Source organism: Orbicella franksi, chromosome 14 (genome assembly GCF_964199315.1).
Source record: "Orbicella franksi chromosome 14, jaOrbFran1.1, whole genome shotgun sequence".
Lineage (NCBI taxonomy): Eukaryota > Metazoa > Cnidaria > Anthozoa > Scleractinia > Merulinidae > Orbicella > Orbicella franksi.
This window is the reverse complement of record NC_138158.1, coordinates 19,309,458-19,336,537: the sequence shown is the minus strand read 5'-3', so window position 1 is coordinate 19,336,537 and position 27,080 is coordinate 19,309,458. Positions and strand designations below refer to the sequence as shown.

The following is a 27,080-nucleotide window of genomic DNA, read 5'->3' as shown; positions in this document are numbered from 1 at the left end:
TGGAAAATAAAAAATAAAACAAAAACAACAAAAAAGAAGGAAGAAAGAAAGTAAAATGAAAGTGACTGCAATGAGTGAAGGCTAACAACTAAGAAGAGTAATCCATTTCTTCCAGTCGTTCGCCGACAGTCTAATCACTTGACTGTCCTTTATTCCCAGATGTCGTTCTTCACAGAAATCCAAGGTGGTGGCGTTCGAACTCCTTAATCAGACCTAAAAATATGGGTACACGAGTGTGATTTCTTTATTCAATTCATTACGTCGATACAAAGATATGCGTGAACACGATTTCTCATGAAGAAATAGTTTCTCCATGAGATAGAAAAAGAAACTCTTCGGCATTGAGTTTCTTGTCTAAACTAGTTCGAACTGCGCGAGCTCTGATGACAGTGTAAACAAATACAAACACAAAATTGGCGACCCGCGCGCTGTCTTGCAGGGTCGCTGTGCAAAACTTTATTGTCTCAAGAAATATTTGTTACAGGTGTTGGCGATCTGAAATTGAATTCTAAGTGTCGCCAACAGTTCAAACGCATTTCCTAGAAAATGCTTAGTCCAATACAAGTAATAGTTAATTAATTGAAAATACTTTTACCGCTAGTTCAACTTCACGTGCAGATCGTTATCGGACATTCGATCAAACTTAGTTTTCCATCGAGCCATTCGAATGCCACCAAAGTAGACCAGTGCGAAATACGCGCGTGAACGCGCTACTCTAATCTTTGATTACTACTAGTTAATAATAGCTTGCTTGTTACTTGGGCTTTCGGAAAAACCGAGTCTGCACTTGGTGGGTCATAGTGCCAGGCGCTCCTAGGGGAGCAGCGCGAAAACTGGGGATAATAAATAACAGCATGAGGACGCAACAGTGACAAAACTATGGTTACTGACTTAACAAGCAACTGTATGATGCTCAGACGAACACCTCAGATGTTGAAGAAATCAGGGATCAAAAAAGGAAACGCAATGAATTACCTGGCATTCATCGTTTAAATCGTCCATGTTTGTGTTGAAAAACAGACTGCTGTAAAGCGACGTGGCGCAATTTGCGGGAAAGAAGAGGAGCCTGCACTCATTGTGGTCAGTTGAATGAAAACCCAACGCTCCCTACCCCGCCCCTACCGACTCCCCTATCCTCAATAATAATTTTTCATATTTCGAGCTGATACCAGTTTATATTTGTTTATTTTAGTTTCGAAAATTTAATTTTACACATTTTGTGGAACAAAAGAGAAAATTGTGAGGTATCTACCGCACACGATCTCAACAAGGAAATTCAGAGTTAGCCAACATCAATCACCTTAGCTGATACTGTATAAAGGAGCGAAACACAGTAGGCATAGGCGTACGAGCTGGGGTGAGGGGGGGGGGGGGCGGGGGCGACGAGGGGGGCTGCACCCCCAGCTACAGAAATTATGTGATTTTTCGGGCAAAATGCTCATGATTTGGGCAACGACACTTGAGAGAAAGCATTAAGAATGCTGTTGGCGTGATTTCCAAAACTCATGAATAAAGTTCAGTTCTAGTTAGTTACTTTACTGAGATTTTACTCAGATTGAGACTGTTGATAGAGCATGACTGATTGAGTGAGTACGCAAGCTTTGAATAGAACTATTTTTGGAATTATAGCAGTTTCATTAGATGTGGAAATTGTAAACGTTTTTTTTTTTTTTTTATGCATTCGGGCATTGCGTAAATTTTCCGTCAAGAAGGTCACCGCCCCCCAATTAAGTCCGAAAGTGCCCAAACGCCTATGACAGTAGGCTGGAGCAGCTGGAATGCAGCGAGGGTAGTAGTCTGGGACATGAGTACATGATTAGTCAGCGTGAAGCCTTGCGCGCTACTCAGAAATGACTACGTCATTTTACGTGTAAAAATGGCCATGTGGAGAAGATGATCGAGAAAGAGCGAGAAAAGAAAAAAAAAAAAAAAAGAACGGCAGATGGACACTCTTTTTTCACGCTTTTCCGCCCTCGTACGGTCATTTTCCCATTTGTGCGGCTATCGTGACACGCTCAAGGAAATAAGGGCAAAAAATAAACTTAAATAAACGAACGTGCTTGGCGAAGTCTTCACGGACCATCACAGAGATGCAAAGGGTTATGTCACCTGACTTATTCCCAAGTCGTCTTCGCGCGCTGTATAAAGTTGCAGGAAGATGACTGGGGACGAGTCAGTTATGTCACCAGCTAAAAATCACACTTGTATCTCAAGCGGGAAGAAAGTGAATTTACCGCTTAGAGAAACTACCTGTTTACTAGGTTACACGGAATAGCTAAATTCTGTTCAATTAATAAGACCAAACTCTCTTAAGAAGCGAACATTTTATACAAAAATTCCTCGACATCGCGAAACACGTGAGCGGCGTAATGTACTGGATCAGTTTGTGACCAAGTCCCGGCAGGATACGAATCGCTGATTGGATAAACGTCGATGACGTCAATACCTGCGCGGCACATGGCAGATGTGGCGTAAGCATTGTACAGTTGCACACGTGGGAATGTTAAAAATCGGCGAACGTCTTTATGCGGGTTTGGAAATCGCTCCCTGTTAAGAGCAGTCGAGGTCTTCCATATGAACCTTCCTTTGAAAGTGTTGGTATCGTTGACAGTGTTTCTGTGACTTTTGCCTTCGTTCACCAGGCTAATTAATTGATCAATGATGCGTTTATAGTTTGTAAAGTTGACTGCAGCGGCGAAATGTATTCCCATGTTTAGTAGAAGGACACTCTTTTCATCCAGGAAAGGATTATACAATGTCTGCAATAAGAAAGGCAAGCGAAACTGACGATCAAACAATTCCAAATTACGTGGAACAGTATCTTATAACTATGCTGATTATATGAGGATATCAGCAGAGTAAAGCGAGGGTACTCTCACGGCGGGCATTATGCGTAGCCTTAAAAACCGGATGTTACAATCAATGCTATAAACTCAAGTACTTCTACTGTTTCGCGGCCTCGTCCTGAGACCGTTGCTTTCGTTTGAAAATTGCACGAAACAGAGTTGACTACTAGGCCTATATTGTTACATGTACATCGGCAATCGTACACGGTTACATAATAAAAATTCTGCGGGATGAAATCCTAACATTTTAATCCTAAGTTCTTTGAGTTAACATTTGGCCGCCAACATCTTCTGCTTCTGTGAGCCTTTTTTTTTTTTTTTTTTTTTTACGGTTTTGCGGCTTTAACCACGAGAATTAGGCCCCGAACACACTAATGCGTTTTCATTTGAAAACGCAAAATTTTTGATAAGTTTTCGTCCGTCATCCACATTAAAACGACGAAAACCGTTGATGAAAACGGAGGCTATTGAAAACGGTTTCGAAAGTGAAGTCTTTTGCAAACGCATCGTTTTGGAAATGTTCCGTTTTTAGTGTGGAGTGGACAGGTGAAAACGGAGGCTTTTGAAAACGGTGGCGAAAAAAGGCGTCCTCCACTGTTGCTTCCATCAGCGTTTTCGGGCGTTTTAGTCAGTGTGGATGACAGGCGAAAACGCGTCAAGTCTCCGTTTTCGAATCAAAATGCATCAGTGTGGACAGGTGAAAACAAAACGAAAACGCTAGTGTGGGCTAAAATATTTTGCTTCGGTTTCTTCTAAATGAAAACGGAGACTTTTCAAAACGCATTAGTGTGGTGGGGTCCAAACTCCCCTGTGATTCATACACCCTAGATTGTAATTGGCGTATCAAGACCCGTGACAATTTTAGCGCCAAAAATTCAAGTGACATAATTTGTAATTTACATGAAGTAGGAAAGGACCAAAAAAAGTACATAAATTCCGAAAGGGAGTGGAGAACAGAAGGCTAGGACTTACCATTTTGATGTCTCTTATAACTCGGTCGTGGTCATAATCAATTCCATCCGGTAAGGGTTCCCTTGGTGACGTGACACCGTCGCCCCAGTAACCGTGCATGTCGTATACCCAGTGATAGATAGGTTGACAGGCTGTAAATATCGTTTTGCAAAGACTCTTATAAGGACCGGAAGACAGGGAGCTGCAAAACACGTTCGAAACCGAATCTCCAAAAGAGAAGAAGGTGCCTTCCTTATTTCTCCTGTCATTCTGTGCGTCTTCTGTTGAGGAGTTCAAACAACTTTGTTCAAATTAATATGAACTTTTTCTTGTGGCTTTATTGAGATGTGTAATAGACCTTTTTATTATATGGCTAGCTCCGTGAGCGGGCAAGATGAATCAAATCCTGCGCTGTGATCGGCTACCCGAGCGGGCAAGATGGAACTATCTTGCCCGCTCGGGGCTTCCCGCCGTGTTCCGCCAGAAAAATTTCCCCGAAAGCCATATAATAAATCCGTTATTGACCAAGCTTGTTCGGTCAAGATGGCCGGATATTGGCCTCGTCCTTTTTTTGCGAGTTTATGGAGCTCGACTCCGCCTCGGTTCATGAACACGCGAAAAAAGAACTTGGCCAATATCCAGCCATCTTGACCTCACACGTGGTCAATAACCCATATTTATCGATACGGCGGCCATTTTGTATTCCATTGTTTCAAATGGCTATTATGAGATGTTTAGGGGGCAAATATATACTACACTGTAATTAGCCCCCTGAACATCCCATAATGTCTCTCTAATCAATAGAAATCAACATGACCGCCTTGTCATTAAAAAGGTCTATTGCTAGTCATTCAAGAACCATGGGTCTCGCAAAATTATCGTCAAATTTTACGGGTATCGTAGTCTCGTTTTCTTTAGCTGTTATGTGCGTCTCGCTGTCTCGATTTTATTTTTCACAATGCTGTCTTGGAGTCTCAATTTTTTCAAGGTTAAGCTAGAAAGTCCCTAAATCCTGATTAATTTGTTTGTTTCTTTGTTTTGAGAAATGCCATTCAGCGTCTCTACCGGTCACTGAATCACAACAAAATATTTAGCGAGACTGAAAGTATAAATGAATAACTAAAACAAGAAAGCTAGAAAACGATAAAAAAGAATAAAGAACAGAAGAAGGAAAGAAAAAGGTAGATCAGAGAGAGAAATCAAGTCAAGTCAAGTCATCTTTATTTAGGCAGGGTAGACCCATCAGCCATAGGCTGATATCAAAAGGGGCCCCGCGTAAAATTAAGAAATGATGAAAGGAAGCGCTATTGACATCTCGATAGCAACTGATTGGTTCAGCAAGGTATAACATTTGAATGTATTTTAAATTTTATACACATTTTTATAGTAAGAGAACACTTTTTAACACATGCACTGGTTGAAAAGAAAAGCAAACCTCTTGTACAAAGCGTCTTCAAGATGTCGTTGCAGTTCCTTTTCGCTAATTCTTTTTGTTAATCAAACCTTACCTTTTATATAAGGCTTCCAGTGGCCATTTACCCATCTACCAAAGCCATCCCAGAGCATTGTTCCACACGATGAGTCACACGTGTATTTTTTTTGTTGACTTTGAGGAAACCTCTTTCACCAAAGCATCAACTGATAACAAACACAGAACAAGAAAGAGAGTCGAGCCCCGTTCACACTACGCCGAAGAAATTTGAAAATGCAGCCGCGCTATTTCTACGGTCACTGAGGCCTACCGTCCACACTGATCCAGTCGAAAATGAAGCTTTTCGAAAAGTTAACGCTCTTCAAACCTGAGGAGTTTTAAAAATTAACGTCGGCTTTGCGTTTTAATGTGGACGGAAAACATTTTGAAAACGGAGCTTCTTGAAGACCATCAATGTGATCAACCCAAACACTCCAGCGTGCACTGGCATGAAGCTTTTCTGCCGCCGGTGATTGTTGCGTTGTCAAATTTCTCCGACGTTGTGTGGATGAAAAATATTTCATGCGTTTTCGGACTGAAAACGCCGATTTTCAAATTTCTCCGGTGTAGTGTGCGTGGACGTGGCCTTAGGTCACAATGACAGCTCAAAATTAAAATGTTTGGAATCTTGAAGGAGACGGGCGAGTAGAGTAAAAAGATGGCTACCACGATCAACTTCGTTGCCAGAGCTTTTCCTTCAAAGGAGAGGTGCTGGGAACTACAATAGGTCGGGCCACTGCTGTCGTACTCCATGAAAACATCTTTGCAGTGCGCGTCATACTATTATAGATCTCGCCTCGTACTAAGTTTTGCACGGATATACTGAAACAGCCCTTCTGTCCCTATTTTTGTCGCATCTCTCCATTTTCAAGCGACAGACCAAACTGTTTTCTCGCGTTTGCTTTCTTCTCGTTTCTTACTCGATAATCTAGAAGCGAAAGAAGAAAGTGAAGAAGGCACTTCTCTGTAATGAACGAGAAGCTTGTCTTTGTAATCTTGACTTACTGTGTCTCTGGTTATTGTCCGACGGCGGAACATGAAATGTCACTTTCTCTCCACCCTTGAAAGGAGCAATCAAGAAAGGCCTATCTCCCTTCAGAACACCATCCGGCTGATTTTTTGCCTTGGGAATTACCTGCAAGTGACCAGAAATTAGAGCGTTGAAGGAAACCACGACGGCAACGGCAACAAGAACGCCACCAAACAAAAGGTTTAATGAGTAGAACGGATGGCTATTCACGTCCGTTATAAATATTTGTACATTTCTTTGCCGTCCTCTGCGACTCTGCATAACAAGAACGTGAAATGACCAATTCAAGTTCTGCGTATTTTGTAGAATGCGAACGACGGAGCCTAATTTTTCGTATTTTCATCTGGAATCAGTGAACGTTACACATTTACCTTGAGTAAGTTCTGAGACCAATAGGCGCGCTGAACAGATCTAGACAACTGCGAAATTCGAAGGTAAAATATAAATTTCATTTTTGCGCAAGGCGTTCGCCGTCGTCATTGCTTAAGCTTTCTTTTAAAAGGTAACTTGTTGGGAGAAATTAGAGGGATTAATATAAATTGAATGTAGATAGGATTGAGATCAAGCAGAAATTTCCTGCGATAATTCATGTTTGTTGATCACATATGCTTACCTTTCTTAAACCAGAATGGTGGTGGGTCTTTGAATCCACGACAGAGACTGTAATCCAGGAAATTTTTGCCTCATAATCACCATCCTCAATAATAAGAAATAAAACTTCATAGGCGCCTAAGAAATTAGTAAAAGCAAGTCTTCAGTGTCGGTAGAACTTGCATAATTTAACATTTTATTTTGGCCTTCAAAAGAAATAATTTCAGCGATTGAATTGAAGACGTTGTATATCATAACGTTCCAAAAAAAGGTTAGTGCTGCTCACAAGAGCTGAAAAAGCTCTGATTCGCATTTTTTTTAAAACAATCATATTATTCTTGTTCTAATCAGCTAAGAAAATGAATCGGCAACTCAGGTGGGCTAGCTTTCGAGCACGAAAACAACAACAACAACAACAACAACAACAACAACAACCTCAGGTGGGAAATTTTTATCTAGGGGGTCACCATTTTTGGTCTGACCATTGTTTAAAATTCCAAATTTCATAGTTTTCACCTAATGTTGATGTCCCCTAAGAAAGAATGAAGGGTATGACGTGACGTCATCAACTGTGGCGTAATAAGTTTACATTTACTAGCTGTGTTGAAAAAAAAAAAAAAAAAAAAAGAAAAAGAAAAAGAAAAGAAAAGAAAAGAGTTTCAGGTCCTCTGTTCACTTGAAAAGTTTGGTGACAACAAAGCTGTAAGCCATAAGTGTAAGAAAGAGTTATAATGTTATAACTATAAATTGTAAAAGTTTTATAAACCAGGCTCAAAGTCGAGAACAGAATACCATAATTAGAGAATAATGCAATTATCAAATTTTGTAACGTCTGCTTATGAATAAACACCATAAGTAGTTAAGTTGTAAATCGTATATCCCTGATGTATTGAACATAAAAATTTTAATAAATATTTCTAGTAGCAGTGCTTTTTCGATGTGAGTCCCACTTTTTTACTCAGAGATTTTTCTAAGAAGGGCTTCCACCTTTGCACTTCGGGTGCTTTTCCAATTGGGGTCCTTTCCAATAATTAATTACAATGTAAAAACTAAACAAAAAAGTGCTGTTACGATAGAAAGAGATGTTTGCTCAACGACGCCTGTTTTAGACCTGATTCTTAAATCAACGACCGATGTTAAAGGGATTGTAAAGGGTTTTTATTGATGGTCCTATCGATAATGATGAAAAAGTAGCTTCTTCTAACTTGAAAAACAAACCCAATTTAAGTCTAGAGTGTAAAACCATTTCCTATTTAAGACCAAAATGGCCACAATCGATATCCTATTTCTGATGAAAACGCTTCCGCCCCCCCGCCGAAAGAAAAGCATACCTATATAGCCCAAAATAATTTAGTACACTCTTGGGCCTTGTTATGTACTAAAGTTACCCGTTGGACCTCCCTTCACTTCTCTAATTCATAAACGTTGTGTTTGTTTGTTTGCTCGTTCGTTCGTTTAGCTAAATTTCTGACCAGCATGAAAGTCCGCGGGTATATTAAGGGCTGGGTCATCTATTCCGTAGTCTATACGGACCCTCTTCTTGGAAATTAAATGCTAGCCTTCTAGAGGATGAGAATTATGCCGCTAAAATAAAGGGAATGTATAAAGGGTGGATCGAGGAATGTAAAGAAAGACCCACGAGTTATATGGCATTATTTAAAATGCAAAATTCGATACGAAAGGATTGTGTATAGCAAAAGAAAAGCGAAAGCAAGAAGAGCGAAATGAATCTAGAGAACAGATTAAAAGAAAGCAAAAACAAATGCGATGAATATCCAACAGCTGATAAATTGAATGACCTTGAAATTCTTCAAGCAGAATCTGATCGCCATTACGAATATATAACTCAATGAAAAATTATTAGATCCAGGGTGAATTGTTAGGAGCAAGGAGAAAAGAGTAACAAATACATTTGGAATTTAGAAAATAATAAAGAGAAAAACAGTAGCATGAGAAAAATATGTGGTAAAATTTCTGTGCCACGCTCTATGAAAAAATCCCGTCTACTCTGGGCGAAGATTCTATGAATATTTTTCTTAGTAGTATAAATAATAAGAAGTTATCTTTTGAGCAGAAAAAGATCTTAGAGAAAGAACTTTCTCGAGTTGAACTCTTTAACGCGTTAAAATCCTTCAAGACTGAAACAAAACACCAGGAAACGACGGATTGACCTCCGAACTCTATTTAGCCATTTTGGCATCTTTCAGCGAAACATCTTGTAGCATTTTTAGAATTCTCTCACGTCCACGGCTAATTGTCTATTTCTCAAAAACAAGCATTGATAATTCCTCTGGAAAAGAAGGATAAAGATTGACGGTTTATCAAAAATTGGCGTCCTATCTCGTTAATTAACGTTGATGTAAAGATAGCATCAAAAACTCTAGCTAAGAGACCAGAACGGTTTCTTTCGGAAATTATTTACTACTATCAAAATGGCTTTGTGAAAGGAAGGTCGGTTTTCGACGCAGTGAAAACAATTGATGACATTTTGGAATTTGCAGAAATAACAAATAGATATGGTATTTTGGTTGCCATTGATTTTGAAAAAAGCATTTGACTCGCTGAATCACAATTTCCTTTTCAAAGCGTTGGAAAAATTCAACTTTGGACCGTATTTTATACAGTGGATACAATTTTTTATACGGATATATCAAGCTGCGTTATAAACAACGGCTTTACTACTAACCTTTTTTGTATACATTGTGGGGTTCGTCAAGGTGATCCTTTGTCACCTTTGTTATTTGTCTTGGCCCTGGAAATTCTCGCGTGTCAAATTAGGCAAGATCACAACATAAGAGGGATAACAATCAATAATGAAGAAATTAAACTAACAGCATTCGCTGACGTGACTTGTTTTTTAAAAGATAAGCTCTCTTATTTACATCTTTTTAGGTGTCTAGAAGTTTTTTCGAAGTATTCTGGTTTAAAGGTAAATAAAGACAAACCGAATTATTCGCAATTGGACGACAGCGCCTTGAACAGACTGAATTTACACATACAGCTCGGTCAACTATGAAAATATTAGGTGTTTATTTTGACTATCACAATCCATCAAGAATGAAAGCTAATTTTGATTCAAATTTCAAATCTGTTAAAAAAAGCTCTAAATATGTGGAGGTGCAGAGGTCTAACCTTACTAGCAAAAATTCAAATTGTAAAAACTTTCGTTTTTCAAAATTTTGATGAGCCAAGCTGCATTAATCGCAATTTCTAAAGATCTCACAAGGGGAAAAATAGACTAATCTATGGATTTATTTGGAGAGGTAACGATAGAATTAAACGCTCTGCAATTATAAATGATATTGAGAACGGAGGACTCAAAATGTTAGATCTCGATTCAATGGTATAAGCACAAAGAGTAGTAGACGAGTTTCTACGAGGAGTGAGCAGGAAACTTATCCCCTCTTGCAACTTTGATATTCGTAAATTACCGATTTATATTCCAGCTTTCTATACGGAATGTCTCTATGCATGGCCAGAGTTGACGTCCGCAACCATTAACAGTTACGAGGATGTTATCAATCAAATCATTTGGAATAATAAGAACATAGTTATATATACGGAGTGAGTCAATTTTTGATGAACTTTTATTTTCGCTAGGTGTGGTCAAAATTGGAGATTCGTTATGTGAAACAGGCAATTTTTTCTAAAGCCCAAAGATATTGCAAGTAAATTTATCCCCAATTCAGCGTTTTAAATCAATGAGTATTCCACCAGACTGGAGACTTCTCATCAAGCAGAATCAACAACATTCTGCCTTTCAAACACTAAATGGTATTATTTTTGTCAGAGTGAGGTTGATATCCTAAACATTACAACAACAACAACAACAACAATAACAACAACAACAACAACAACAATACTTTATTTAACCACGCGACACCTAGGAGCGCAAGCGCTCGTTAAAACGTGTGCGTGAACTCAAAATTGTATAAAAGAAGAAAGAGAAGAAATAGGATTATATAGTCTATGTAAATATGTAATATACAATAGATGCCTAAAAATAGTTATGTACAAATGTAATAAGAAATGAGTTATTTAAACCTAAAATAATTACCTAGTAATCGTTTAAAAGCGGAATTACATCAAAAAATTACATCAAAAAAGTAATTGCATCAAAACTACATATAAAGAATTCAAATTCAAAAAAGCAAACTCCTCCAACTGCCCAAAGGAAACTAGAAAAAAAATATCCCGAGCTAATGGTGGAATCGACAAAGATCTATTCCCTGCCATTTGTCGTCACAATAGAGACAAAGCTAAGGGAATTTCAATATAAGCTTTTGAATGGTATCATAGTTACAAATGGAAAGCTTTTCAGAGTTAAAACAATTGTTTCACCTTTATGCAATTTTTGTAAAAAGGAAGTTGAATCCCTCGAACATCTCCTTTTTTTCTTTTCTTTTTTTCTTATTCTATTTTATGTAAAGTATTGTAAGTAGTTTTCTGTGAGTAATGTATTGTAAGTAATTTACGTGTATATAGTGCGCGTTTAGTAATGTAATTTATTATAGCTAATCTAATGTAAGCAACATACTGTAATTCGGTATTTGTGAGTAAAGTATTGTTAGAACTATGTTTAAGTATGGTTACTCTGTGTGTCATATTGTACTGTATTATAAGTGCAATAAAAAAAAAAACTAAATAAAAAAATAAAAATAATTACAAAAAATAAATAAATAAAAAAACGAGCGGAATTGAGCATTTTGATTGGTTTGTTCTTCCCCTTCTGCTTCCGTCTCCGACCGTGTAGTTTTCAGAATTTTTTCTTTATTTGTGTTGAAATTTTTTAAACTATTTACACTGTCAATTACTTTTACGTATTTCCGGTATTACGTAAATATCGGCTACATAAAAACGCGTCCCAATGTAAAAATTTCCATTGTACCTGAAGAAGGCTGGTTTGACCAGCCGAAATATAGTACACCTTCAAAAAGCCATCCTACGTTGTGTCAGTTTTTGCTTTTGTATTCTTCATTTTATATGTGAAGCCGATTAGATCACTATTGATCCCACGTATACCAGCGGGATCATCATTCCGGTTGCTTAAACATTTTAGAGGCAATAGGAGCGCCTTTAGTTCAGGGTCGAGTGCTCCTGGGACTAATTTGGATGAGGTCAGCGGTAATTTTTGCAAAGACACTCTTCAAAATGGCGGCACTTTCTGAATACGAAAACGCGATGTTTCTCGAGCTTATGGATGACGATGGCTTGTTTGTCACCGCTAAGTAAGTGAATAAGCACTCGAGCGATCTATCTACTATTTGTTTTCACTTCAATTTTGGCTGATTCTGGTTTATAGGGGGTTGAGCATAGAGAGAGTGGTCACAAACTTTCTGAAGATCCACTGTGTTACAAGCGATCCGTCATCGATTTCTTTAGTCCTAGTTATCAACACAACAGATCAAGAAGAAGTAGGTGTCATCTTCCTTTCTTTTGAGATGTATTCAAGCGGTTGTTTTGAGTTCTTAAAGCACAACAGCAGCTAGCAGGAGTTCTGCCTCAACCCACCTACCCCACCTGAGCATTCCCCCCGGGCATGTCCTTTGGGGTACACATGCCTATATAGCCGTGATAAGGGAGTACCCCCACCCTTCCCCCTCATTGGTTTTGGTCATGCACTTGGCAGAGAAACCTGTTGTTGTACTCTGTTATCTTAGTGATACAGAATAAGGATGTCATTTCAAATATACTGGCTAAGAAATAAAGTCATGAATAATTCAGTGTTTTTATTCAAGATTTGATCCCTGTTTCAAATTTAAGAGTGGATTTCTTTTCAGGACTATATACTTGATGAACTAAAATCTTCAGATGTTCCATTGCCTAAAGTGATCACCACTGAATTCAGTTCGTCTGAGAGGTATATTTGCTAGCATTCATTTATTAATAGTTTCCAGTGCCTCCAGGGGCAGATACAGGATTTTTCAAGGGAGGGAAGGGGGGGGGGGGGGTGGCTGGTGCCTTGTGGTTGCAGAATCAATGGGGTATGTTCCCAAAATTTGGCAATTTGAGAATTGGAACCTTATTGAAATTGACAGGTATATTTTGCAGGTTGCTGAGGTTGCATGTTGCAGGGTGAAACGACTTGTTTATTTGAGTTGAAGTTGAATAAACCCCAGTATAAAGGCTAACTGAAAGCAACTTAGGCTAATTTAGACTAACCAGAGTGCTATTCAGGCTAACCAAAGTGCTAAGTAGACTCACTCACACTTCAAAGTTGATTTTTCAACCTACAACTTGCAAAACATACATGTACCTGCCCATTGAAAACTGTTACACCAGAAATACTAGTAATGCCACAAAGTAAAAATTGTGATAAGCTACCTTTCCAGAGTTTTTGCCTTTATTTCTTTCTACTCTCTAATATTCAGGATTGTTTTCAATTTTTCCTTATTTGTTGCTTCCTGTGTCTCAACACGTCTACATTTAGTAAAATTAATGTTAGATGATATTGCCGGCAATATTGGTGAGGAGAAAATTTATTCAGCTGCTCCCAGGCTTAATTGGATGCTAGTTTATCACAGCTTTATAACAAATGCAGTCAGATTTTGTCAGATTTTTGCCTCTTTAAATGTTGTGGTTCATTTCTACCCTTGTACCCTTGGCACATTCTGGTATTTAACTTTGTTTTATATTGATATTTCATTGTCATATATATATATATATATATGAGTAATAACGAAGAGGCAAGATTTGCTGTTACTCCGAGTTTCGTGCTTACGCACTCATCAGACAGTATTTAATGATAAGCATTCCTATCAACTAGATATATATACACGGTATTAAACAATAGGCTAATTGCTGGACTAGTTGCATTACAATAAGTGATAGTTATACTGGAAAACAATAGGTGTGAAGACAGAAATTACGGGGACGAGTATAAACTGCGTGGGTGCAGTACAATATAAAGAAAGTGTCAAGCGTTCTTCAAGTAGAATTTGTTCTCGTGCCGGCATTTAGAAATAAGTTCTGATCTTTTGTTTAGTAGATTGTCGTTGCTATGTTTGATAATCATTAGTTTTTCTGTGAGGCAGAGGTCGCATCGTTTGGAAATGTTGTTGTAGGATCTTGCACGGCTACTAATTGACCATTTGATGTTGAAGTCTTGTTTTTTGTCGTGTAGTTGCCAGATGTATTTAGAAAGCTCGGTGCTGTTGATGTGTTTTCTGTGCTTAAATGTGGATTTGTGCTGCGAGAATCTCTGTTTGAATGTTCCTTCTGTCAGTCCAATGTAGTTCTTGGTTGTGTTGTTAGTTGTAACTTGTGCGTTGTAGATTACACTGGAAGTCAGGCATTTGTTGTCTAGCGGGCATTGGTCTTTTTTGCGGCAGTTGCATTGCTCTCCGGTGATTGCGTTGGCGTTGTTGTCGGCGTTTGTTATTTTCATGTTGTGTTTGTTGATTACTGTTTTCATGTTGTCCATGCAACTGTAGCTGACTTTGACGTTGTTTTTGTTGAAGAGGCTGTGGTATTTATGTTGGTTCGGAAAGTGCTTAGATATGAGCTTCAGGAATGTTCTACCGATGTTTGTCTTTACGTTTTTACTAAATGGAGGGTTGTACCATATAATGTTTCTTTGTCTGTTGCGTCGGGGGCGTGTTGGTTGATTGTCTTCGTTGTAAATTAGTGTTTCAGAGTATCCGCTGGCTTTCAAAGCAGTTTCGTAGATTGGTTTGGCCTTGTTGAATTCGTGTTCGTTGCATGAGTTGGCGGAAATACGGCGATTGATGGATGCTGGAAGTTGCTTTATTATGTTAGGTGGGTGGTTAGACTTTGTGTTGATGTACTGCGGCTCGTCGTTAGGCTTTCTGTAGGGGCAGTAGGTATCTTTTGTAAGATCGAAGGTGACGTCCAGGTAGTTAACAATTTTCATGTTAGTCTGTATGGTAATGTTAAGTCCATATGTCTTGAAGCGTCTTGTTATGTCCTTCCTTGTACGGTCTGCTTGAGGTCCGGAGATGTTTTTGAAGATGGCAAGTCCGTCGTCTCTGTAAAGCCCGATGTTGTCTATCCCGTATATGTTACACAGGTCGTCGAGAATGAATAAGCCTACGAGCTCGCATACTTCGGCTCCGTCGAAGCTGCCCATAGTAACGTCAAAAGAACTGTTGTTTTTCTTGATCCAGGCGGTGTTACTGTCAAAGAGAAGGGATTTTCTTGAATGCATAATAATATCGATGTCGCGGTCCGTAATGGAAGTGAATTGTTTGGCGAAGTTGATTGCGTCTGTAAGAAGTTTCTCAGTAATGGAAGGGTAGAAGTTCTCAATGTCAAATACGGCGAAGGTATGTTGATCTTTGTGTTGTATAGAGGAGAACCAGTTGATGACGGATGATGAGTTTTTCCATTGGTTAAGGCCAGTCTTCTGTCTCACAGTCGTGTTAATGTTCGCGAGGATTTCTTTACTGATACGTCCAATCTCACTTTTTGCAGGGTTAATGAGTCTACATGTAGGTTTGTTCTGGAAGTTGTCTTTATGGTCTTTGAGTGTTATAAAAGTCTGTCGTTCAGCCATGCGTTCCGCGCGGTCGTCAATGTTCAGATTAGTAGCAATGACTTGAGCTTCTTTGTTAATAGCAGTAATCGTATTAGAATTTGCTTTCTTGTACGTCGATCGTCGTCGAACTCGGAGTAACAGCAAATCTTGCCTCTTCGTTATTACTCATATACTCAGCTCTACACTATATGTGTATTGAGCACTATTTTAATGGGATCTGCTACTTCCTCATATGGTTATATATATATATATATATATATATATATATATGAAGTTAATGAAGTAACCAAGGATGGACAACTCCTGAATGACATTTTCACTGGAAGAAAAACTTTTTATGCCCTGAGCGGGATTTGAACCCACGTCCCCTGATTACCGGTCGGATGTGATCACTACTACACTATCAGAGCAACTGTGCTGGCCACATGGCCAATCTAGATAGTGAATGGGAATTTACGTGGTTCTCCCGGGCCAATGTTTTTCTCCAACTAGATGACACTGGATTGACAGGAACGATGATTCACAAGAGAAGGGTAAAAGTGAACCACAACATCGGTACATGTAATTTGCTGGAAACCCAAATTTTTTTGGAGAGAGATACATGTACATGTAGCAATGAAGTACTCTGAGTCAGTCTGATATACATGCTTACAAGTGCCTTGCTTAAAAGTCTACACAGGGCAGCCAGTCTTGAACCTGGACTGCTCTGTCTAGGGTTCAATGCTTTGACCACATGGTGTGTTCTCCCAGCATTTTGATAGTACTGTAAGAGAATGATGAATTGTTGGTTCTTGTTGCAGAGAGTCTGTTTACCTTAGTGGAGGTGTGCTGTTCATCACATCAAGAATCTTGGTGGTAGATATGTTGACCAAGAAGCTGCCCATTCATCTGGTGACGGGAATTGTTGTTTACCGTGCTCATAAGTATGTGAATTCTTTCTTGGTATGCACCAGGATTAAACTTGTACTATATCTAGTCACTAAACTACTGTCTGTACAAGTTTGTACTATGTTAACTGTGACTGTTGCATGTCACGAACAGAATTCATTGATTTCTCTATTTGTTCCAATTGATAGAATCATTGAATCTTGTCAGGAGGCTTTTATACTCCGACTCTACAGAGAAAACAACAAGGTACAATTAATGAAATAATGTCACTAATAAATTTTATATAAAATTTATTTATTCAATTTAGTATAAAATGATATCATTCTTTACTAACTAAAGCTAAACATCTTTACATTCAGGTGAGGCAAAAAACAATTATGAAAGAAAAAAAACAAACAAACAAACAAGAAAAACAAACAAATTTACAAACAGACAAACAAATAAGCTCTGCTGTGTGGCTCACAATTTAGCAGACTTATGAGTCATACTTTCAGCCTCTATAAAGAGCTTATAATGGGTAGGTAGACCCTGTAATATAAAAGGCTACATTAAAGGCCCTGCGTTCCATTTAAAATGTAAGCAATAATGTGTGTTTTCATAGCCTCATTTAAACACAAGGGTGCTTGTTGACAGTTATGCAAACCCGAGATGAATCAAAGGGTTTGCATGACTTATAACGATACTCCCAATCCCCCAAGTAAGTATTTTATAAATGATTAAATTGTTTTGAATATCCTTGATAACTATTTGTATCAACTGAACAGTCCTTGCATGTGAACCTAGCAGTCGTTTAGAGGGGGAATGGTAAGGAGAGAAATAAAACTGATCGAGTATGATCTCTTATAGTGTGTTTATTGATGTTGGTTGATGCTACCTGCTTGAAAAACCCCTCTTTATTTATGTAAAGTTATGATTTATTTAATCTTTTGTAGAATGGTTTCATCAAAGCCTTTTCAGATAATCCTCAGGCTTTTACTACCGGTTTCTTTCAAGTGGAGAAAGTGATGAAGAACTTGTTTGTTAGAAAACTCTACCTCTGGCCCAGGTATGCAACAAGGCAGTAAACAGCCACACTCCATTGCATGATGATATTTTTGATTAAACAATTAGATTATGAGCTCAAGATTTCTATCATGTGATAGTTGACTGGGGTTGCGCCCTCCTCAACTATCACGCATAGAAATTGAGAGCGAATAATCTAATTGTTTTGGTATAAATCTACTAGAAGTTCAAAACTTCACCTAAATCCTCTTCACAGACACTTTGAAAATACCAGGAAGCAACCATCATTTTGTTAACAAGAGCACACTGCTACACTATTCATTATTTGTCCCAAAATAGATAGTGAGTAGCGTAGTCAATCAGAGAACGGCATTCATGATAGAGCGCTAGTAGATTTATAGCAATACTGGATACGTGTAGATGTAGGCTGAGTAACCAAATAATGTGAGTGAACTTCATTGGCCTTGCCCTTAATCTCTTACAGTCTTATGCGCCATACTGTACATGATAAATTCAAGAATTGAAAGTTATATTCTCTTTCTCTGGTTTTTTCCAAGGTTAAAATTGATTTTTATAAAGTAACTGAGTTACTACGCATGCTCTCATTGGTCGATAGGTGTATTTAGATGGGGCTATGTTAACATGGTTGTGACGTTTTAGATTTGCATGTATTTTTGAGAATTATTTTATAAAAGCAATAGAGCACCTTTTCTGTGTTTACCTAGCCTAGTCTAAACACTTGGGGGGTTGGGAGAATTCTCCAAAGTTTATGCAAACCCGAGATGTAGTCAAGGTACAATGGTATATAATAAAATCCAGGGTGGAGTTTTCATTCTGATTGATTAGTACTGAGTACATGCTGTTTTTACACAATCCATTTTGCAATAATTTTATTTGACGAAGCTTCCAGTGGATCTCAGTGAGCAATGAAGTGTTTGTTATGTTTAAATTTAGATTTCATGCAACAGTGTCATCATTTCTGGAAAAGCACAAGGTACTTAACATGTACAAAGTAATATAGAACTACATGTTTTAAAATGCTGTCTGGTCAATTGAACAACTAACTTGATCTGTCAGAGAGACGGCAACTACTAAGTAAACACCAACTAAAGGTCCAAGAAACAACTTTACAACTGTCCAGAGCTGTCAATAACTCCTGAGTCACCTGTAGCCTTGAGCTTCACACCCATAACAAACATGTTATTTTGTGGGTGAATTGTACCAACAAAAGGTAATTTCACCCGTGACATCAAAGGCATATCATGCATACTCACCCGTAACACTTGTAACCCTTAATGAGAGCCCTGCTGTCTATTTATATTAGGGTATGAAATATTAATGTCTTGATGCATGTGAAGTTAATATCAACTGAAATAACTTGAATGCACCATCACATTGAGTGAAATAGTTGAAACATCTTACAAAGAACTGTATTAAATAATTCAGAGAATTATTCTTTGGGGTTGTTGTCCTTGATGTTTTCCCATGTGAGGAGAAGAAAATACATCTTCAATGTAATAAATGATGAATAATTTTATATAATAATTATATTTTAATTTATATGTACAGTAATTACAGTAGTTTAACTAAAGAAATTCTTGTGTGATGATTTGAAAGGTTTTGTCTTCCTATAATTACCTTTGTCGCAGTAATGTTGTACATTTTGTAAAGTTGTTGTTTTTAATATTTTAAGCCAGAGGTCATTGAGCTTCACCTCCACCTAACACCATCCATGCTAGCCATCCAAACAGCTGTTCTTGATTTGATTGACACCTGTCTGAAAGAACTGAAGAGAGCAAACCCAACAGTGAGTTTCAAGGAATTTATTATTATTATTATTATTAATTAATTAATTAATGAAATATTTAGTACCAACTAAGGTGTAGGACTTTTAAAGTGCATGTACAGTCAAACTTCTTATAAGCAGGCAGCTTCAGAAGTACAGTGTCCGCCCACTTACATGTAAATTTGGATGTGACTGCAACCATGTTGAAATGCTCACTTGAATAAGACATGTCCTCAGGCTTAGATGGGTGTCCATTATTGGGGTTTGACTGTTAGATCTGCGAGATGTACATGTAGTAGAACTGTCAAGGGTCACTCCTAGGCTGGGGTCATTGCGTTGTGTTCTTAGGAAAGATCATAACACCCTTACAGTATCTCTCTCCCCCCAGATTGTTAATGAACACATTGAACAAACCGTTAGGGAAACCTTCAAAAATGTCCTGGGTGGGTGGGGGGAAGCCAATGATGGATCACAATCTCATCTACAGGGGAGTAGCTACATGTAGTAACTGAACATACTAGTCAAGAGAAAAATGGAACTAAGTACAGGCAGTCGTGACAACTTAAGTATTGCACGTATTCACCACATCACTCATCTTGCAGCTGCTTGTGGGATCATTACCTCAGATACTACTGTAACATGTAAATGGCTTCACATTTTTTGTTTTGTCACCAGTGAGGGTCCCGCAAGCGGCTGGGGGCTGAGACTCGCCCCAAATGTGTTTGCATTTTTAAGTGACATTAGTTGATGTAGATCTAAATATAACTTTGTTAGGTTACATAATTCAGACGTCTTTTTCTTGTTGTGCATTATACCATATGTGTAGCTTGATACAGATGACCTCACTGTGGAGAACAGTATCAGCAAGTCGTTTGACAAGATCCTGAGATTTCAGCTTAATCCTGTCTGGCATCAGCTGGTAAGATGCCCATTTAATTACCACACAAGTCAGTTTTATTTATGTATAACTTTCTTACAGAGATCTTTATTTATGTGGCTGTAGTGCTTTATAGCCATTACACAGCTTTGATTCTAGTCATCAAGTTGTTTCTGCTACCAGTAGCCCTTTCCATCATTCTATAACGTTGCATTTATCTACATGTATTTCTAGGGACATAAGACGAAACAGTTGGTTGCTGATCTTAAAGCTTTGAGGCTAATTTTACTGTAAGTATAGTCAATAGTGTGTTGAAATTGCCATTTAAGTTATTCCAGCAACTTTGTATTGGCCCTGTATAAGGCAGACAGGTACTTTCCCCTGAGGAAAGGGGGTGTGGGGGGGGGGGGAGGGAGGGGTGGAGAGAGGAAGAAGGTCACATCTTGCTTAGGGGTAAAAATCAAGGATTCTGGTCTCTGGTTGTTGATGATAGAATGCCACTATTTTTTAGCTGTCAATTAAAGTATCATTTGGAAAATTAATTAATTAATCAATAAAAGAAATAATAATTATAACTATAAAAGAAACACTGTTATTTACGTTTTTAGGCTCAATTTCTATCGGTCTATTGAGTTCAATCTGCTACATGTAGCATGATTGGCCTCCTTTTGGAGTTTAATTCAAATTCTTTGATATGCATCCCCAACCTTTTAATATGGAAGTCCCTCCCCCCCCCCCCCCCCGAGTACTGTCTACACTAATATTTTTCTGTAGCAGTCATCTCCAGTCACTTCCTAAGTCTCTAGAATTAAACCACTTGAAATGATTTCTATAAACATGATCTTTATCCGAGATGTGTCCTATTTAGAATCAATGTGTAATGGCACACACTCTGTGTTTCCCTAACAGGCAAGGACGTAATGGTTGATCATTTTGAAGTTCAATCAAGGAGAATGTAGTCTGCAGTCAATTTCCTTGCAAGCCAATCTCTTAGTTAATATCAGAAAACTTATTCAGTGAAATAATCTCTTAATGGTGTGGGTTTGTAAAAGGAATCAATTTTATGCCTTATAACATTAATTAAAAAAAAAACATTCAAATAATTATGAAATAAGGAAGGACGTTGCAGATAATGTGTACTGTGCATTGTAGGTTATGATGTGAAAACTGGTTTAAGTGTTTCAATCATGCATAGCCATTTGAAATGGTTTTGTTGCAGGTATCTTACACAATATGACTGTGTGACATTTTACAACTTTCTGGAATCTTTGAGGTAGGCCTTGATCAATATTGTAATGTTTAACTCTGAGTCAGTTGAAATATTGGAGCTTAGGTGCCTATGGCATTGTAAAAGTGAAGTGAAAGTAGAAAGTAACTTACATTGATTGAAGAATTATTCAAAAAAATTTTAATGGTTGAGAGAGGCTATTAACTAAAAATTAGTGTTAGAGTAAAGTGTGCTTGCCAAATCGAGTTAATTTGCAGAGCTTGCCATTTATTGAATCACAAGTTTCCAAATTTACTTTTGAATGATTTATAAAATGTACATGCATGTATGCAACATTTTAAATGATTTTTAACTTATACTGGTAAATGACCTTTTGTTAGGACCAGTCAGCGTGATGTCAAGAATCATTCTCTGTGGATGTTTATGGATGCGGCAGATTCCCTGTTCGTGGTAAGATCCTTTTTCGTAGCAAACAATGTATATTGTGAATAATTTTCACCTTGGCATGGCGCCTTGAGGGTCTGGCAGTTCAAAAGACACTCAGTGCTTATCTGGAATTTAACATTGATGGAGGTCTTAGTTTTTCTTGTTCAAAAGCACTTTTCAAAGCCAAGTGCAGCTTTAAAAATTGGATGCAAATTTAATCTTGGATTAGCTGAAGTCCTACTGCTTTGAAAACCACTCTGGGCCCATAACATAGCATACAAAGTGTTACATGTATGCTTAACATGGCAACATTTCCAGAGCACCTGTTTTATAAATATAGGATTTTGAATGAATGCAGTATTGCCCAAAGACAGAATTCAGGTTGAAAATGATTCGTGTCAGTGTCAGATCACGAGATGTTTCTGATGCTAATTCATGCTAGGTGCTGAAATCTTCCCTGATAGCTGTAACAGTTACAAAACTTGTGCCAGAGCATTGTAATCAAAAAAATAAATAAACAAACCAATTAACATATAGACTAAATGACAGAGAATGAAACATGTAATATAAACAGCAGCCTATGTGCCATTATATTGTACCACTGATCAACAACAACAACAACAACAACAAGCTGGATCTATTTACAATGATAAGTAGTAAATCTGTAAATCTCAAAGATTATTGATGCAATGTGGGAGGCCTGGTGGCCTCATGGTTTGTGCACTCACCTTCAGCTCGAGCGGTCTGGGTTCAAGCTCTGGCTGGGGACATTGTTTTGTTTTCTTGTGCAAGACACTTTACTCTCACAGTGCCTCTCTCCACCCGGGTGTATAAATGAATACCAGCGCATTTAATGATGAAGTGTAACCAGCATCCCATCCAGGGGGAAGTAGAAATACTTCTAGTCGCTTCTTGCTTCAGAAACCGGAGATAAACTCTGGCCTGATGGGCCACGTGGCTCATATGCAGACTTTACCTCTGCCTTGACGTAATGTACATGTAGGAAATTTTAATACAAATGTACTAGTCATCTAAGATCCGTTCTTTATTTGTAGAGAACAAGAGGTTTTGTATTAAGATTGAAAGACATTAGAGAATTCTAACAGATCAATAGAGAACGTCATTTTCTCGCTCCTTGCTTTAATTTAATAGCATGCAAAGGCCAGAGTTGTGGAGTACACAGAGAGGAAAAACAAGAAAATGAAAGGGGAGTTAACAAACGAAAAAGATAGCGTGAAACAGTGAGTACATACATTGATTGCATTTAGTCGAGCTGTAGTTAGTCCTCTGTACAGCATGACCTTTTAGCAGGTGAGGTGGTTGGAAATTAGTTTGTGTAGTTCTGTAAAGAGAAGTAAGAAGTTACTGGGTAATATGGGCGAAAAATCATTCCCTAATTTTGACGCGAAATTTCAGTGCTAATTTATAATTTCTCTTGTGAAATTACAAAATTGTCATGGCAACGTTTGGCACAAAATTTCTTGATAAAAAATAATAAACAAGTATAAAACCTACGATTTTAAACGTCATTTGTCACCTATGATATTAATTAAAAAGGTTATCAAATTTATGGAATTCTTGTTAAATGGGGGAATAATTTCACTTGCAGCGTTTTGTCAAAATCCTGCTAATTTACCTCGCCTGAAGGCCTGGGAATTTTTGATAATTTTGATAAAACGCGCGAGTTATTAGACGATTGTTAGATGAGGTTTTTGTGATATCCAGAACAATCAAGGTCGAGGCATTATCAGCCTCAGCCTTCGGCTTTAGAGCTGATAACCCTAACCGAGACTTTGATTGTTCTGGATATCACAAAAACCGAATCTAATAATTGAAATATTATACATTAAACAACAACAAAAAAAAGTCATGTTTTTGCTTCTTAACTGACGGTAAGCAACACAAAGCGCGCGAACTTCACATGATTACCCTTAGAAATCATGCACCGCGGTCATACATGACATGATTACCCGTGACCTTGAGTGTCCTTGACATGATTATTGTATAATCCGCAACTAAAGGACATCACAGGCGCTGATTTCGAAAATTCACTGTACGCATTCGGCCAATCAGAAAAGGGATGGCGAGTTCAATCTATAATAATATTTCTTAATTTCAGTCATCACCATTTGATTACCCATACTAATCTGTGGTCTGTATTTTTTTGGACTTTCAGCAGTTCCAATGTTGAAAAAGATCACAAAGGTTGGTGATTTTATAATTATCATTTTCTTAAAATCACTTTTCCCCAACCTGGCACCATTTGGCATAGAGAACCTTAACAGAAACGTTGGCCTGCAGGGGCCCGTTTCTCAAAGGCCCCGGAATCTTTTCAGGCCCGAAAAGCCACTTTCTAGTTAATCGGTATTTAAAGACAGAGAGATGTACACGCCTGAAACTTCTTATATGAAGAGAACCTCTGTTCGTATTAAGAATATATGAATAAAACTGCTCTGTAGTCAAAAGGTTTGAGATTTTCGGGTACGAAAACTCTTCGGGACCTTCGACAAACAGGCCCCTGGTCGGTTCTGCAATTGCAATTGCCCAGTGAAAATCTTCATTGCCTGTATACGGTCACCAGGATGGGATTTAAGAATGTGGCCGTTGGCCGTATTAACGGGGTGACTGTATTACCGGGGTGACCGGATTACCGGGGTGACCGGATTACCAGGGTGACCGGGTTAACGGGGTGACCGGATTAACGGGGTGACCGGATTAACGGGGTTTTCAAATAGGAAAATGTATGGGTATTTCACCGGGAAAAAAATGACCGTACTAACGAGTTGACCGTATTAACAAGGTGACCGTGTTAACAAGGTGACCATAAGGCGGGGTTCTACTGTGTGTCTATCGTTTTGACTAAGCTGCATGTGTACTCCATTTGTTTCTTCGATAGAGGAACTTGTTCTGGAGGAGAGTCCAAAGTGGAAGCTACTAGCAGAAGTCTTGGACGAAATTGAACGTGATGATGCCAAAAATGACTCCAAACGTAAATAGCATTTTTTTTTTTTTTTTTTGCCGTGGGCTCAAATGATCATCAAAGCTTTTTTTCTGTTTCAATTACTGTAACTGAGAATTTGCTCTTGCCACTATGTAAGATCTTGCATTTTGCATTTTGGAATAGTTTGGTGTCCCTTTAAAATGATAGGATATCATCTTTCCTGAGTTGTGAACTTGGGAAAAGATACCCATTGTGAACATGGCCACACAGAGGCAGGCAAAAATAAGATTAGAATGTCATGCTTTACCCTATAGTAGGTAGGAGATTGCATAGGCTCCATTAACAGCCCCCTTTCGGGAAAATAGTCCAGGGAGGAACCGCACGGCCTAGAATCAAGAGGGCGGAGGAAATCAAGCGAAGGGATCGCACAACAGAGATGTGCGGAATACGTACAGGTCGCCAACGGGGTGTTTCAACTCATTCCTGGCCGTGTACATGTAGCTTGGTAAAAAATCTTAATTAGTGTGCTTAATACAAGCAAGCAAGGACATGGTGACGGCTTGAGAGCCAAAGTTAGGCTCTGCTCACTGGTGCACGCTGATACTGTGCGTGTTAGCATTTCGCGTTAGCTACATGGTAAATTGTTCAGTAGCTATCTTGCAGTGAGTACAGTGTACTTTCCTTCGGATACTTGTTATTCAGTACTCTTGTTCTATCATGAATGCCGCTCTCATTAGCTACGCTAGTCACTATCTATTCTGTTGCATATAGTGAGCAGCCTAGCAGTGTACGCTCGTTAACAAACTGGCGGCCACTTCTTGGCGTTTTCGAAGTGTCTGTTAAGAGGATTTAGATAAATATTTGAATGACTGGTAGATTTATACTAAAACAATTAGATTACTCGCCCTCGATTTCTCTGCGTGATAGTTGACTCGGACTGCGCCCTCATCAATTATCACGCGATAGAAATCTCGAGCTCATAAATCTAATTGTTAGGTAGAGAGGGTTTGATTTTTATTTTCTCCTCGTTGTTTTCTAGTTGGCCCGGGTCATGTACTGATAGCTGCTTATGACGAGAGAACATGTTCACAGCTCAGAGATGTATGTAATTAACCTTTTTAACCCAAACTCTAAAACACGTTTATTTACCCTTGATACTGAATACTTTACACGATGGACTCCTGATCGAGCAGTCTAGGTTTGAGCCCTGGGTAGGGACATTGTGTTGTGTTCTTGGGCCAGACACTTTACTCTCACGGTGCCTTTCTCCACCCAGGTGTATAAATCCTTGAATTCTGGTGGGTTTAATAGAGTCAATAGGAGTCAATAGCCCGCCAGAAATACGGGTCTAATTGTTAAATAACATTCAATCGAATCCAGGGAAAGTAGAAATACTCGCAGTTGTTTCACGCAACAGACTGCGGAAATCAGAGTTGATAAACTGGTTCAAGTTCAAAATTTCTGGTGTTTTGTACTAAAATAAGAGGGGGGTTGTTTGTGTATCAATCGTGTTGTTTATGCATCAATATTGTTTCATATCTCGTGTCAATCATTTGTCTTCACCCCTTCCTTTTTTCGTCGTCTCTTTATGTAGTATCTCTGTGATGGTGGTGAAGCTGTGCTTAAACGCCTTTACAACAAGTTGCTTAAGAATCCAACAACCGTGGCTGAAACTACCGAGACAGGTAATAATCGCATTCCTTCCAATTTTCCACTTTGTTTTCTAGATAGAGCGCTTGTCAGTTGAGTGTTGAAAGTTATCAGGCAATAGGCCACTTCCGAGTTGCCTTTGGCCTCTCTGTCTAAACGAGTCTTCGTGTGAAATCATTCATACGAAAATGCGTTCTACTCACAGGTTCATTTTCATGCAAATCAAACTCATTTTCGTATGAAAAGTTTTGCGCGAGGACTAGTTTTGAAACAGAAGCACAGGGTAATTCGTAAATGACCTGTTAGCTCGGTTTTGTTTTTGGTTTAACTACAGTTTGAGATTCGCTGAGTAGTATTGGTTTTTTTTTTGTTCTTGGCTTTACGACACTCTATAGACCTTTCCCGCATTCCAACAAACAATGACGCGGAGTCGAGGTCAGGGTGGACAGAAATACAACAAATGTATGAAAATGTCCACCCCAACCTCGCTCTGGAGTTATTGTTCGAATGCACTGAAGTGAAATGCGGGAAAGGTCTACTGAAAACCGCTCTAGCAGAGTATTATACACTTTTCTTTTCTTATAAGAATATTGCTTTCTTACCCAGGCTCAACATTGTTATTTTCTGCCGATTTTAGGCTGAAGGTATCCTTGTGAATATTCTTAGATTAAAGCCTGATGTGAATCACTTAACTTCCTGCAGAAATGTTATTAGCATCGAAGATGCGGCTAGTGCTGTTTTTGTTTGTTTGTTTGTTTGTTTGTTTGTTTTGGATAGGTTTTTCCATTTAGAGAAAGGAAGAATTTTAAACGGTTTAGTTCGAAACATATAATTGTATTGTATTTACAAATTTTCACCACGAAGAATTATTTTCTTTTCAAATTTTTAGCCTCGTG

The 27,080-nt window shown here is 38.4% G+C and overlaps 2 protein-coding genes and 1 pseudogene across 3 annotated transcripts in view; 2 read left to right on the top strand and 1 right to left on the bottom strand.

Annotated features, from left to right (window-relative positions):
* Window positions 1-27,080, top strand: part of LOC145468576 (DNA repair endonuclease XPF-like) — a 64,986-nt gene that overhangs the window by 23,477 nt on the left and 14,429 nt on the right. The window lies entirely within an intron of this gene.
* On the bottom strand, window positions 2,310-7,396 carry LOC145468678 (uncharacterized; annotated as a pseudogene).
* Window positions 11,797-26,975, top strand: LOC145468677 (DNA repair endonuclease XPF-like). Its single transcript, XM_081452387.1, has 18 exons — window positions 11,797-12,117; window positions 12,192-12,303; window positions 12,670-12,749; window positions 16,187-16,309; window positions 16,463-16,520; window positions 17,207-17,319; window positions 18,231-18,270; window positions 18,970-19,083; window positions 19,889-19,981; window positions 20,174-20,229; window positions 21,159-21,212; window positions 21,548-21,617; window positions 22,746-22,834; window positions 23,770-23,798; window positions 24,490-24,582; window positions 25,574-25,635; window positions 26,129-26,219; window positions 26,962-26,975. Exons 1-18 carry the CDS (start codon window positions 12,002-12,004, stop codon window positions 26,973-26,975), a joined length of 1,407 nt encoding a protein of 468 aa, XP_081308513.1. The 5' UTR covers window positions 11,797-12,001.

Coding starts and splice junctions, on each gene's coding strand:
- LOC145468677 (XM_081452387.1), top strand. CDS start 12,002: ATGAGGTCAGCGGTAATTTTTGCAAAGACACTCTTCAAAATGGCGGCA. Junction 18,271..18,969: donor CATTTCTGGAAAAGCACAAG/GTACTTAACATG, acceptor TAATATTTTAAG/CCAGAGGTCATTGAGCTTCA. Junction 19,982..20,173: donor ATCCTGTCTGGCATCAGCTG/GTAAGATGCCCA, acceptor ATGTATTTCTAG/GGACATAAGACGAAACAGTT.